Source organism: Hemibagrus wyckioides, linkage group LG08, assembly GCF_019097595.1.
Source record: "Hemibagrus wyckioides isolate EC202008001 linkage group LG08, SWU_Hwy_1.0, whole genome shotgun sequence".
Lineage (NCBI taxonomy): Eukaryota > Metazoa > Chordata > Actinopteri > Siluriformes > Bagridae > Hemibagrus > Hemibagrus wyckioides.
Window position 1 is genome coordinate 16,298,676 of NC_080717.1, and position 13,341 is coordinate 16,312,016.

The 13,341-nt window shown below is 40.9% G+C and overlaps 1 protein-coding gene across 23 annotated transcripts in view; it reads left to right on the plus strand.

Annotated features, from left to right (window-relative positions):
- mbnl3 (muscleblind-like splicing regulator 3) overlaps positions 1-13,341 on the plus strand; it is a 44,490-nt gene that overhangs the window by 23,346 nt on the left and 7,803 nt on the right. For 11 of the 23 annotated variants that reach the window (XM_058397870.1, XM_058397875.1, XM_058397869.1 and 8 more), the window contains 7 exons: positions 3,183-3,347; positions 3,621-3,821; positions 4,055-4,306; positions 7,169-7,216; positions 7,956-8,106; positions 8,791-8,826; positions 9,551-9,658. In XM_058397870.1, the coding sequence (XP_058253853.1) occupies positions 3,183-3,347; positions 3,621-3,821; positions 4,055-4,306; positions 7,169-7,216; positions 7,956-8,106; positions 8,791-8,826; positions 9,551-9,658 (961 nt within the window). Of the gene's footprint in view, positions 1-3,182; positions 3,348-3,620; positions 3,822-4,054; positions 4,307-7,168; positions 7,217-7,955; positions 8,107-8,790; positions 8,827-9,550; positions 9,659-11,563; positions 11,659-13,341 lie in introns of all 23 variants that reach the window. The other 12 variants (XM_058397880.1, XM_058397884.1, XM_058397891.1 and 9 more) reach the window with 8 other exon arrangements.

The window sequence follows — 13,341 nt, forward strand, 5'->3', positions numbered from 1 at the left end:
CAGCTCATGAATGTTCGGAGCAAAGACACCTTCACAGTGCCAACTTTAACTTCTAATGCTTCTAGTTCACACTCTAGCGCTGTTATGGCCGGGGTCGAGTGGGGACAGAGGAAGAGGAACTTGTTTTTAACTGGCTTTAACGGCATACTTGGCAAAGGTTTCGAGCCACGGCATCTTGTAGATCTAAACTGTGTTTTGTTCTTTAGTGATAAGTAAGATATATAGCCAGCGATGATGACAGTGAAAGAAGTTAGAATCGAATCCCATCTTATTGAAGCCAACCCGCAGTCTTCTGGTTTCGCCTTGTTGTTTGTCTACAAGAAATCCTGCACAGAAGCATGTTGAGAAAGTACATTCTGTGTGTGTGTGTGTGTGTGATGGTGATTGAACAAAGAAGTTTGTGCTTGTTCTGTAGAGTGCGATCAGAGTGCAATTTATTCAACAGGGGTAATGAAGTTACAGTAAGTTGACTGGATTTCACCCTTGGCTAATGCACCCTGCTTGCAGTGCACAAAGTTCCCCACTATTCTAAAAGCCAAAGGCATGGCAAGCAAATAACTCTTATCAGTCATGCAATGGGAAGGCTCCATATGGGGAAGGTTGGCTGTGAAAAACGAACATGTGGTTCCATAACGTGTCTATAAATATTTCAGAACCTAAACGTAGGCAAATAAACAGGAACTGAAGACAGGTAGGCAGTGTATATGTTGCAGAAAACATGCACTGCATCTGAGTATGGAAGATTAAACTGTTTTTAATAAATGTCTCATTATAATAAATGAATATAATACTGTTAATAATATAATAGAATTAATGTGTGTAATACTAGTCTAAGAATAAAAAAATAAACACTGAATCCTGAGACGGTGCCTAAATAATCCAGCTGTTAGTCTAATCTAAATATCAGGCGCTGAACTGAAATGTGTGCAATAATATTTTGCCAATTTATAAGGGCCCTTAGTTCTGGACGTTTCTGCTGATAAAACACGTTAGGTCCAATTGAAATGACTGATAATGTGACTTACTTGTTTTCATGTTATTGAGGTTGGCGATTGAACTCATTCACTTCCAGTTAGTTCCAGTGCTTTATCTATTATTTATATAGTGCTTATATATAGTCACTGGACAATGTCACGAAGCAGCTTCACAGAAATCCTGATTAATATTTAAAGTTTATTCCTAATGAGCAAGACGGTCACAGGAAAAAACCCGACAAGAGGAAGAAGGTTTGAGAGGAACCAGACTCAAAAGGGAACCCATCATCCTCTGGGTGACACTGAATAGTGCAGTTATAAATATAACAGTGTACTATTGAGTCAAATGGTGCTGATTGTGTTAACAGGAACATGACTATGAGCGTGTTTAACATTTTAACTTTAAGTCTGTTGTATTGGTTTAAAAAAACAAAACATAACAAAGCACTGAGCCTGGCTATTCTTTGTGGACCCAATTTAAGAACAACTATTCTAACAGAGCGGAGTGAATTATGACTGAACTGAGAGGTAATGCGGTCCAAGCATACTGCTGAGCAGTCGAGGTCATCTTGCTCAAGGGTCCACCAGTGTCTGTGTGCTAGTCTTGGGATTTGAACTCTTCTTGACATTCCAGCCTCCACAGGCTTCAGCTGCCACCTCTTGTTTAAGGGGCTTCGTCAGTTTCCTGAACGGTTGGAAAATGATTTCAACACCGTATGTGATTCACACCTGTGCTGTTATTAGACTGACATCTAGATGTGAGGTGGAATGAAATCTCCATGGTGGACAGAGTGGCACATCAGGTAGCATTACAGACTCACAGTACGGGTTGTCGAAGTGTCTGAGTGGATTTTCCCCGAGTTCTGTTTTCTAGCCGCTCATAAAAAACATGCTTGTAGGTGGGCTGTACGTGATGTGTGTGTACGTGATGCCCTGCGATAGACTGGTATCCCATCCAGAGTGTGCCAGGATAGACCCTGGTTTGGATAGAGCACTTACTGAAACTGAATGGTGAATAATAAGTATTATAATCACTTTGCTGTGAACTTTTTCGCCGTCACTTGCTATGCAATATAATAGAAAATCACTAGACAATACAAATACATTTCCGAGTAATACACTATACTGTCAAAAGTTTTGGGACACCCCTCCAAATCATTGAATTCAGGTTTTGTTTTTCAGGGGTTGGGCTTGGCCCCTTAGTTCCAGAGAAAGGAACTCTTAATGTCTTCAGCATACCAAGCCATTTTGGGACAATTTCACGCTCTAAACTCTCTGGGAACAGTTTGGGGATGACCCCTTCCTGTTCATGACTGTACACCAGTGCACAAAGCAAGGTCCATAAAGACAAGTGAGTGTGGTGTGGAGGAACTTGACTCGCCTGACCTCAACCTGATAGAACACCTTTGGGATGAATTAGAGCGGAGACTGTGAGCCAGGCCTTCTCGTCCAGCATCAGTGCCTGACCTCACAAATGCGCTTCTAGAGAAATAGTCCAAAATTCCCATAAACACACTCCTAAACCTTGTGGAAAGCCTTCCAGGAAGAGTTAAAGCTGTTATAGCTGCAAAGATGGACAGGCCAACTCCATCTTACATTCATGTGCATGTAATAGCAGACGTCCAAAAACTTACCAATTAAAAACATTTAAACAGGAATAATCTGAATACCCCAAATGCCCCAATACCCCTAAATGTGCCCAAAAATGCTAGGAACACTTCATAACACACATACCACTCCACTCTGAATATAGCCAGATATCAGTATTAGTGTGGCAGTAGGATATAAAAGCTTACTCATATGATGATGCATTAATGTTCTTGCTTGCACCACTTTTACAGCTAATTAAACATGAGACAAATTGCATTAAGGACATCATGTGTTTGAAGGACACCTGCTGAACCTTTGCTATGTATGCTATGATTACTGTCCATATTCATGCATAACTGTAATAGATTTAAAATCCTAGTGCTTGGAAATATATCATAACGATTATCATTAGTCCAACATTATCTAATCAATGGCTCCTAAATTTCCAGCACCCCATGAGACTCGCTTCACATGCTTTGTTTCCACTTTGCATTATGTTAATATTTCATTTTATTCTTTGATTCGCTTGATCCTTATCTCCTTGTTATCCAGAAGCGATCACAGTTTATCATCCAACCTTATTCAACTATCTCACCCCTTTTTCTTGCTCACTCTTAGGGTCGTTGCACACGTGATAACTGTAAGTACCTGCACCCGCCCCCACACCTGAAGACCCAGCTAGAAATCAATGGCCGGAACAACCTGATCCAGCAGAAGGCTGCAGCTGCCATGTTGGCTCAGCAGGTGCAGTTCATGCTGCCTGGAGCCCAGTTACAGCCCATAGTGAGCACACCTTTTCATTCTCAGTGTTATTCCAATGCTCCATTGCATGTTTTTTAATAAGAAGTGTTTATTAAGCATGGATTTAAACAGCGATTGAAGGTTAATCAGTGTAATTTACTACAGCTATGTAATTAGTAAGTCAAGGCAACGAAATAAGCTAATGAAATGTAGTGTGAAATCCCTGCAAAATCCAGTTGCCTTTATTGAAAGTAGTGCACTGCCTATCTTTTCTAATCTTTTCCTTTCTCCTTTTAAACTGTTCCTGTATGTTAGACCACTTTCCCAGTATCACCCTCGTTGGCCACCAGTCAGAGTATGGCTTTAAATCCATACATGGGCCACATGAGCCCTGGCATCGGCCTCATGCCCGAGCTGCTGCCCAGCACCCCCGTGCTGGTCCCGGGGAGCCCCACGGGCATCACTGTGGGCAACGGCAACTCCACTCAGAAGCATGTTCGCACAGACAAGCTTGAGGTATGGCTGCTGCCCTGGGTGCAGTTCTGTTTAACCCGTAGTGGGTTATTTAAGATCAGATATTAAAAAACATATGATACTGTATTGTTAAAAGATTTAAGACGGGCTTACAGGTTAACTGTAGAAATGTTCTTTTGTTATTTTCAGTTATTATTAACCTGAAATGAACTAAGTCTAAAAATGTACTGCCATACTCCTCTGGGTTTCTGATCATTTTTGCACTTCCTTTCCAGGTGTGCCGTGAGTTCCAGAGGGGCAACTGCACACGGGGTGAGAATGAGTGTCGCTACGCTCACCCAGTAGAGGCGGGCATGGTGGACGGCAGCGAGAACTCCGTCATCGTGTGTATGGACTACGTCAAGGGTCGCTGCTCACGCGACAAGTGCAAGTACTTCCACCCACCGGCACACCTGCAGGCCAGGATTAAAGCAGCACAGCAGCAGCAAGCCAGCCAGAGTGCAGCTGCTACAGCAGCAGCAGCCATGGTGAGATAGAGACCTAGAGTACTGCAGCCTTATACATCAAATACACCAAATAATACATATACACATACAAATTCAAGATTCAAGAAGCTTTATTGTCATTTCAACCACATATAGCTGACGCAGTACATAGTGAAATGAAACAACGTTTCTCCAGGACCTGGTGCTACATAAACACACAAAAAAAACAACACAGAGCTAGGACAGAAGTTTGTCTTAGCCACGTAAAGTGCACAGTGTGCAGCTAGGTGCAAACAGAGCATAGACAAGACAGTGCAAAAGACAATAAATACAAGAAAGACAACACAAAAAAACACAGGACACTTAGCGTCGAAAAAGAAAGAAAAGAACGTGTAATGGAATGTAAGTGAAATAAAATAAGATAAAATGAAATGATGTAAAAAAAATATTGTGCACAAATACAACAGCAGCAGTTGAGGTAGTGCAAATAGAAATAAACATAAATACAACTAACTTTATGGGTGCCAAATGAAAATAAACCTAGCATAAAAGGTTTTAACAAGGTGTTGGATCACCACAAGCCACCATCTAGTACTGCATGCCATTCTTCCAAAACACAGATTCACCTCAACTGCTGTTTTGATGATTCTGTCGGGTCCAAAAGCTACCATAGGTGTTCAATTGTGATGAAATCTGGTGACTGTGAAGAACGTAGCATGCAACTTACATCATTTTTATACCCATCAGACCATTTAATTAGTCCTCATGCACTGTGGATAGAAACACTGTTATTCTCTTGGAGACCACTCAATCAGACAGAAATAAAATAAAGGTGATCAGTCAGAATAACACTGTATTGATTTGCTCTGAGAAGACAAGTGGACCCAAACCATGCCAGCTAAGTGTTCCTGACCACACAGCAGACCCACTGTTTTTCCCTTAATTTGTCATCCATCTGTAGATGAAAAACTGCAGCATCGAGCACAATATGAAAGTTTCTGTATTATTTACAGTTTCACAAAGCACTTTGCTTGCATCATTGATGAAGAGCTTTTGTCTAAAACTTTCAGATTCTCTGGATACCCAGCACGTAGCAGGGCTCTGCACAGATATTTGGATATTCAGTTAAACATTTAAGCTGCTAAATTCATATTTTTTAAAAAAAAAAAGAGTATTCAGCTATTTATATGTTGAGAAACTAACAAAAAGGAAAGCCACATGTGACTGTATTTGGCTACAGAGCTATTTGTCTTGGGAGTGAACAGTGTTTACTCTCATGCACAACAATTGTCTACCTCAGGTTTGCACAGTAAAGCTCATTTTAGACCAGGAGCAACGTAACACAGCCACTCCACTTTTCTTTTTAAACTGGATTCTGCTTGTCAGATACACAGGTGCAGGTTCATGGGTATCAGTAAAAGCACTCCTCACTCTGAGCAAAAAAAAAGGAAATCTGTACAGGAAACGGCAAAAAAATATTTAACAAACGATCCTCTCTTCTTCACTGAAGTGTCTCTTTAAAGCACCTGAGTGAATTAGGGATGTATAACAGATCTGTCTATACAGAACAGAAATTACACACTAAATCATCCTTAATTAAAACTGTACATTGCAAGCCATTTGATGACTATTGTGCACAGATTTTTATTTGTGTTTATTTAATTAAGATCAGTTCTTACTATTGGATAATCTATTGTTTTATTTCGGGAGACGTGGCGCATTCATACTGTAGGCTTACATCAGACACTATAAAAATATCTCCTGCATAAGAAGCACCTGTGTACGTTCGCGCTAGAAGCCTCTGTATCTCCTCTGTACTTGAATTGGTCACTGGATGGTGAATTAAGGAGGAGTTAGGATTTTAGAAGCACACTCAGGAGGCGACCGCACATACACTAGACAAGACTCATTATCAGGGATAATGATAAGCAGGTCTTGTGAGTGATGCTCATGGTTCAAGGTCACAGGCTGAGGATGATGAGTTCTAATTGTTTGTAGTTTCTCATTTGCCTTAAGGACTCTCCACAATACTGTTATTCGCTAGTAAACACATTTCTTTACATAATATAATATGTATGTGTGTTTATAACTTAGCTTTAACAAACTATGTGTATGGAGAGTGTATTCAATAATTCATGAAACCTCTAGTGTGTGTGTGTGTGTGTGAGAGAGAGAGAGCGAGAGAAAGAGGGGAGGGGTAAGTAAGTGTGTTAGAAGCTGGTCTTTTGTCTTCTCAGTGATGTATGGAGACGTTCAGCTCAATGATAAGTTACAAACACCAACTCTGCAGTGAAGGTGCGGGCAGAAAACAAGAGGAGAAACGAGCGGATAAGCAGATAAAGCAGAGAGAAAGGAAATTGTGCAACACCAGCTAACTGGCCGCCTTCTGCATACAGCTGTTTTGCTGCAGTGAGCTCTCCCTTGCATGACACAAGCGCTTGTTCTGTGTCCTCTGCAGTGCTTGTACCATTTCACCATCACACCAGCCGGGATTTTGCAGTCTTTCAGTCTTCCTGCAGGGTGTTTTTTAACAGGTTTATTGAAGTGTCGTGTCATTTTCTAGCTCTCAAGCTTGCTGATCAGCTTGCCACAGTTTTGTTTTGTTTTTTGCTTTTGTTTAGGCTATGCTCTCTTCTCCTCATACTGCTTATTGTCTTAGCCTTTCATTGTGAAACTGATGTTTGTGCCCTGTGTTGCCCTAACATCCTCTATTTTATTTATTTATTTATTTATTCATTCTGTCTCCACATTATGCTTTAAAATTCCATCTCAGCTGACACCCTCATTGGTTACTGTCTTGTGTGCCCTGTGTTTGTTTGTGCATCTGTCTGTCTGTCTGTCTGTCTATCTTCATTGATTGGTTTGCTGTCGTCATGCGCTCACTGCCTGCTAACCTGGCCACAGCCTGCAGCGCGTCCTCTGAAGCGCAACCTGCAGCCAACCCCTGACCTGGTACTTTTGATCTCTCACCATTTTCTTTTCTTTCTTTTTTTTTTCTTTTTTTTTCCTGTTGACGCCTTTCTCACCACCAAATACTAAACTGTGTACTCATTCACGCATGACTTTCCGAATGTATTATCATCATTCACTGTGATCACACGAATACAGTTCAGCCTATTACACAGTACTGGGCTTGCACAATTAATTATTTATGTTGTTGTAGCGCAGTCTGCTGGTACACAGTCACCTAATTATAAACGGATAAATTTATGACTTTGATTTCAACCTCCAATAAATTCCCAATTGGAACAGAGAGAATTATGCCGTTGGACAAGACTGCTATTCTAAACCCAACAAAAAGAAGTGGTTTTAGTAGATAACTATAGCAAACACAATAACATGAGGCAAAGATCGGACGATGTTTCGCATCAGTAGCATATTGCATGCGTATTGCAGAAGCTTTGGACGTGTATGTCACGCTGTAGTGCTACGCTTTCTTCAGCATAATGTCTTTACTATGCATATTGCGTTTATGCAAATATCAAGAAGTATGGGCTAAATATAGCCCTGTTTGTGAAAGTACTAGGGATCAGCCACCGGAGTGTTTAAGCAAAAATGGATCACTATTCATTGTTGTGCTCTAACAATCTGACCTGGCATTAGTTTTTGTTTTTTCTGATTTATCGCTCCCTCCTTCTTTCTCTTCTTCTATCTATCTTTTCCTCTGTCACTTCCTGTCCTCTTCCCCAAGGCCCTGCCTCCAGGCAGCATGCAACAGATACCAAAGAGGCCCACCCTGGAGAAAAGTAACGGCGCTGCGGCCATCTTCAACCCCAGCATGTTTCACTACCAGCAGGCTCTGGCCAGCATGCAGCTGCAGCAGCCGGCCTTCATCCCCACAGGTGAGCCTCAGCTATTGTTTACTCTGTCCGCTCCTGACACACTCTGTTCATTGGTTTCACACAACACGGCTCAGCTGCAAGGAGTCGGACTTTCCCTGCTTGCCCTCTCGTTCTCCCTTCGTTCTCTCATGCATCTCTTGCGTCTCTGGGTACTTTACTCTGCACACGTGTCTTGTTAATTGGTCCCCCGTAACACACACACACACACACACACACACACACTGAGCTTTGCCAATGATCTAGTGCCGCATTGCATTATTTACTTGTGTGCAGCTGCTGCAGTGCATCTGTGCACTTCATAAAGTCAACACCAAATATTCTTCACGGTAAGTAGAAGGGTATGAAACATCTGTAGTACTAATGATATAATAGTGCTTTTTAAAAAATGAAGAAAAAAAAAAGAAATCGCCACTTCTGAGTGTTTCACATTTCCATTGTATTAAATTATTTCAGAATGTATTAAACGATTTCAGAGTAATCCACTCCTCAGCAGCATCTCTGCTTTTGTTTACCTGTGTCATGTGTGGCCTTCGTGTTGTCTGTATGGCTTGTGGTCACCAACACAGCCTTTAGTGGCACACTAACTTTGTTGTTTGGTCTCGTCTCTTACTTCTCCACCACCCAACCCTCATCCCACCACCACCATCACCCCTCGTGCTGGGTTCTCTGTGCATGGTGCACCAGGTTCCCTGCTCTGCATGGCTCCATCTGGAGGCATTGGTAGGTCCCTTGTGAGTCACCTCTGCTCCACAGGTTCTCTTAGAGAAGGGATGAGGCTTTGTGGCAGGCAGGAGAGAGAGAGAGAGAGAGAGAGAGAGAGACAGACAGAGAGAGAGAGACAGAGCCCCAAAAACAGCTCCTGTATCTCTAAGATGCAAAATAAATATGCCAGTAACCTGCCTGAACTCTAAAACATGAACCAGTGAATAATTACATAATTTAGAATCGAAAATAAATTGGATGGCATGGCATTATTAAAATATGGCATCAGTGAATTAACCTTTTACATGTTTATGGGATTAGAATTTTTTTTTTAAACATATACAGTCCTGTTAATATATGGCAGTTCAAATAGTTTTCAAGCATTTTGAATGTAAATAAATAAATAAAATAAAATAAAATAAAACTAACTAGGTTTTTCATCTAGATAGTCCTGGGCCTGTAATGTCTGCCACATCATTTGTCAGCTATCTGCTTGCTTTTCTTCTCCTTGTTTGCTCATTTATTTTTGCTGTCTGTGCAGCTTTTCAGCTCATTTGTGTATGTGTGCTCACGTATGAAAGTGATGGAGCCACAAAGCTAGCTACACCAAAGTTAGGCCTTATTCCTAATCCACTAAGAGCGGTTCCTGTTTTTTTTTCTTTGTGCTCCTTTTTTCTCCCCCTCCTCCTCCTCCTCCTCCTCCTCCTCTCCTCTTGGTCATCTCCCCTTTAAATCTTTGTAGGGCTTTTCAAACCGCCCGGCCCATTGGCAGAGGGCCGCTGGGAGAGGCGGGATTGGAGCAGCTGCAGGCCCCCCCACAGCCGCTACCTATCAGGGCACGGACAGACTGGTGAGGGTAGAGCCCCCCCCCGCCCCCCGCCCCCCAACACACACACACACACACACACCTTGCCCATACACTTATCATGAGGATACATCACCTGGCCACCATATGCTTTACTGAAGTCTAGGTCAAAGCTGAATCAGTCCCAGTTGACACATTTTGTAGATTATAAACTCATAAACACACTGTATTACTTCCACATATGTTCTGAGAGTAGGATTCGCTCGCAGGTCTGTCTAAACCTAATGTGCAATGATAGCTCCTCTATCTCTCCCAAACAACAATTAAGAGAGTTTAATCAGCATGCCCATATGTGTGTGTATGGATGTGAGGGGAAGTGTGTGTCTGTATCATGTAGGATGCTGTTGCTGTTTGTGTATCATGCTGTATTAGTTTGCTCTCTGCCATATAACGACTCTTCATTCATAAACAGAGGAGGTTTAGGGCAACTTTCCCTATGGGAGCCATTCACACATCCATACATCAGTAGTATCGTAACTAGTCAGTCACATATCAAGTATATAAGCAGATATGTAAAGAAAAAACGAAGGAATTGGCCATGATTCTCAAAGATGGCATAGATTTGTGCTGGAATGCCTTGTATGTATGTGTAGGCTACATTTCCTGCTGTTTTTGTCAGTTTTATTTTAGTTTTTGCTTTCGTTCCAATACATGGTCCAGCTCCATCAAAATACAATTATCAGATACATCTGTCTGATTGGATTGTATGATTTTGATGACTTTTATTTAAGTGCACAGCTGCAGTGCAATAAGTATTGATCTTAGTTATTTCAAGTTGGTAACACTTTATAATAACAACTGGTGGGAAGTTCTTCTAGGAACAGTTTAAAACAAAGACAGGAAATTGATTGAACAATGTAACATTTGTCATGAATATAAACTGCGATGGTATTTAAATAGTAAGAAAAATAACATTTATTAAATCAATCTAAATATTTCTAGACATTTCTGAATACATCACAAAATTAGACACTAATATGTCCATAGATTATATAATATTATCCAGGCACGCTCAGTGCTCTCAGTCTGACATTTTGTTCCACTTTATAAGGAACTTTATAAAGACTATGGATACTTTTTTTTTTTTTTTTTGCTGCATAAGTTACAATTGCTAGTAGCGTACAGATCTTTTTGTCACCAATATATAGCAACCTGTGCATACATTTTAGACTTAAAAAACATAACTCTGAGGATGAAAATATACTAAATGAGGCAGAAGGAGGATGCAATCAAAACAAATCAGGTCAGCATTTGATGAGAATGTCAGAAGTTATTTCAAAGTTATTAAAGAATTTAAAACAGGTAATATAGAGTTAAACAGGTTAGTTATTTGTGTTTGATAATGGGCTACAGGAAAATCTGGTTGGTTTTCCAGGTTAGTCATGTGCCATGTCAGTCAAATTGCCTGTTTCTATGAACAGAGGCAGCTCATGACTCTGTAGTGAGGGCCAGTGGTATGACTAGCAAGGCTACTCGATTGACGACACAAATAATAAATGTATATGGTGAAATTTTTTGTCTTTTGTCAAAAGACCAAAACTAGACAGTTAGAAACTTCCCAACTAATCACTATTGTTGATATAATGTCTTAAAGTTAATGCATTTAAAAGTAATCCATAACAAATATTCTGTGCATGTCAATAAAATAGAGTTCATTGTTTATTGAATTTCTGCTGTACAAATGCATCAAATCTTCTGTTATAAAGTGTTACCTGTAAGTTTTACTTGCATGTTCTTGGGTGAAAAATCATCTTGGCAGTACATAAATGCTACTTGCCATGACTGTTCCGCCTCTTCCTCTGGCATATAATGTCATGGTACTCATAACATTCCTCCTCCCCTCCACCTCCCCCCTCTCCCTTGTTTCTTGTCTGACTCGCCTGAAAAAAGTTCCCATGATGCACGGTGCCACCACTTCCACTGTTTCGTCGGCTACGACCCCAGTCACCAATGTTCCTTTTGCCGAATCAGCTGCCTCCAATCAGGTTTGCCCCTTCATTTTGGCCTCTTCTCTTTTCAGCTGTACGGCATCCAGCACCGGTCCACAGACACCACGTCCAGCAGCGTAGCGAGAAATTGCACAAAGGAATGAAAATGCTGGATTAGTGATGTAGATTTAATTAGACTCGTTCAGTCTAAATCGCCCCTTGGTGTGAATGAGTGGATGAACCTGTGAATGTGGATTGGCATCCCAGCCAGGATACCAGGCCTGGGGTCAGTGTTCCTGAGATCGGCTCCGGATGCACGGAGAGCCTGACCAGGATGAAGCAGATAATGAAGATGAATGAATGTGTAAATGGATGACGATCCTGACAGAAAGTATATGACAGAAATGAGAGCAAAGTCACTTTCTCACTGTAATGAGCTTCTGTTTTTCTGAGATCTGTGATCTGTTTAACATGGGAGCTCTGGCCCTAGGCAACCCACCTGAGCTAGCTGTTTGTACTAGTTAAAACCCAGCTGGATTGAAACTCTCTGTGGACCAGTGCGGAGCCTCTGTGTAGCCCTGTGTCACCGTGTCTCTGTGTGTATTCACCTTGCCTTTTCAAATGTCTCCACTCTATGTTGGCACACAGCATCTTCTGTGTAGATAAAACATTATAGTGTCCATATTCATTCTTTCTCTTTCTCTGGTTTTCAGACAGATATAGCTTTGGGGGTTAATTAGGGGTAAATCAGTGACACTTGCAATGTCGCTAGCTGTTGTTTAACTCTCTCAGGGCCAGATGTACTAAGCTGTATACAGTCAGTTTGACATGTTGCTTGAAAAACCTTACATAACGTACATAAAACCTTAGATATGAAACTGGCATGTTAGCCCAAATGCTGTATGTGTGATACATGCAGAAATGTGCAACTTTCATTTACTAAATTTTGTGGAATTTGTGGTGATCAGTTTTGTGTGTTATTTTAACCACGAGTCTAAATTAACACCGTGTGTGTTTGTGAAAGCAGTATGTGTGTGTGTATATATTTGTACAGTCAACACACTCCTGTTAAAATGGGAAGTTTTTCGATGTAAAAAAAAAAAGAGAGAGAGAGCTCTGCACCCTCAATGAGAAATTACAGCATATGAAAATATTTTAGGGAAATAAAAATAGGAAGCAAAATAAAAGATACAATGTCCTGGTTGTATAAATGTGCATACCTGTTAATAATTGGTGATGTGTGTAGAATGAATCACATTCTGTTAAAAATAACGATCATACAGCTGTCAGTGAAATTATTCTGATTAACCCTAAATAAAGATCAGATGTTTCTGTAGGACGGTTTCCTCACATCATCTTGGGTTCATCATATTCTTTTATTATGTCTTTACTGTGGGTTAGGGTGGCTAGAGAGATGCCGTTTCTGATCATTCATTCACCTCAATGCATGTGATAAAATGTGTTGATGAGACCATAAAGGTATGTTTGGTGCAACAAAACAAATAGAACACGGTGAAGCATGGCGGTGGCAGCATCATACTTTAGACTTGCTTTTCTTCAGCTAGAACTAAGGCTTTTATCGAGGTGAAGCGAATCCTGAATGGCTACAAATACCAGTCGATTTTAGTGCAATACCTGCAGGTGTCTGCTAGAAAGCCAAAAATTAAAAGCATGCATCCAAATCAACAAATGATTGGCTTAAATAAACGAAGGTCTTTGCTTTTGAATGATCTACCCAAA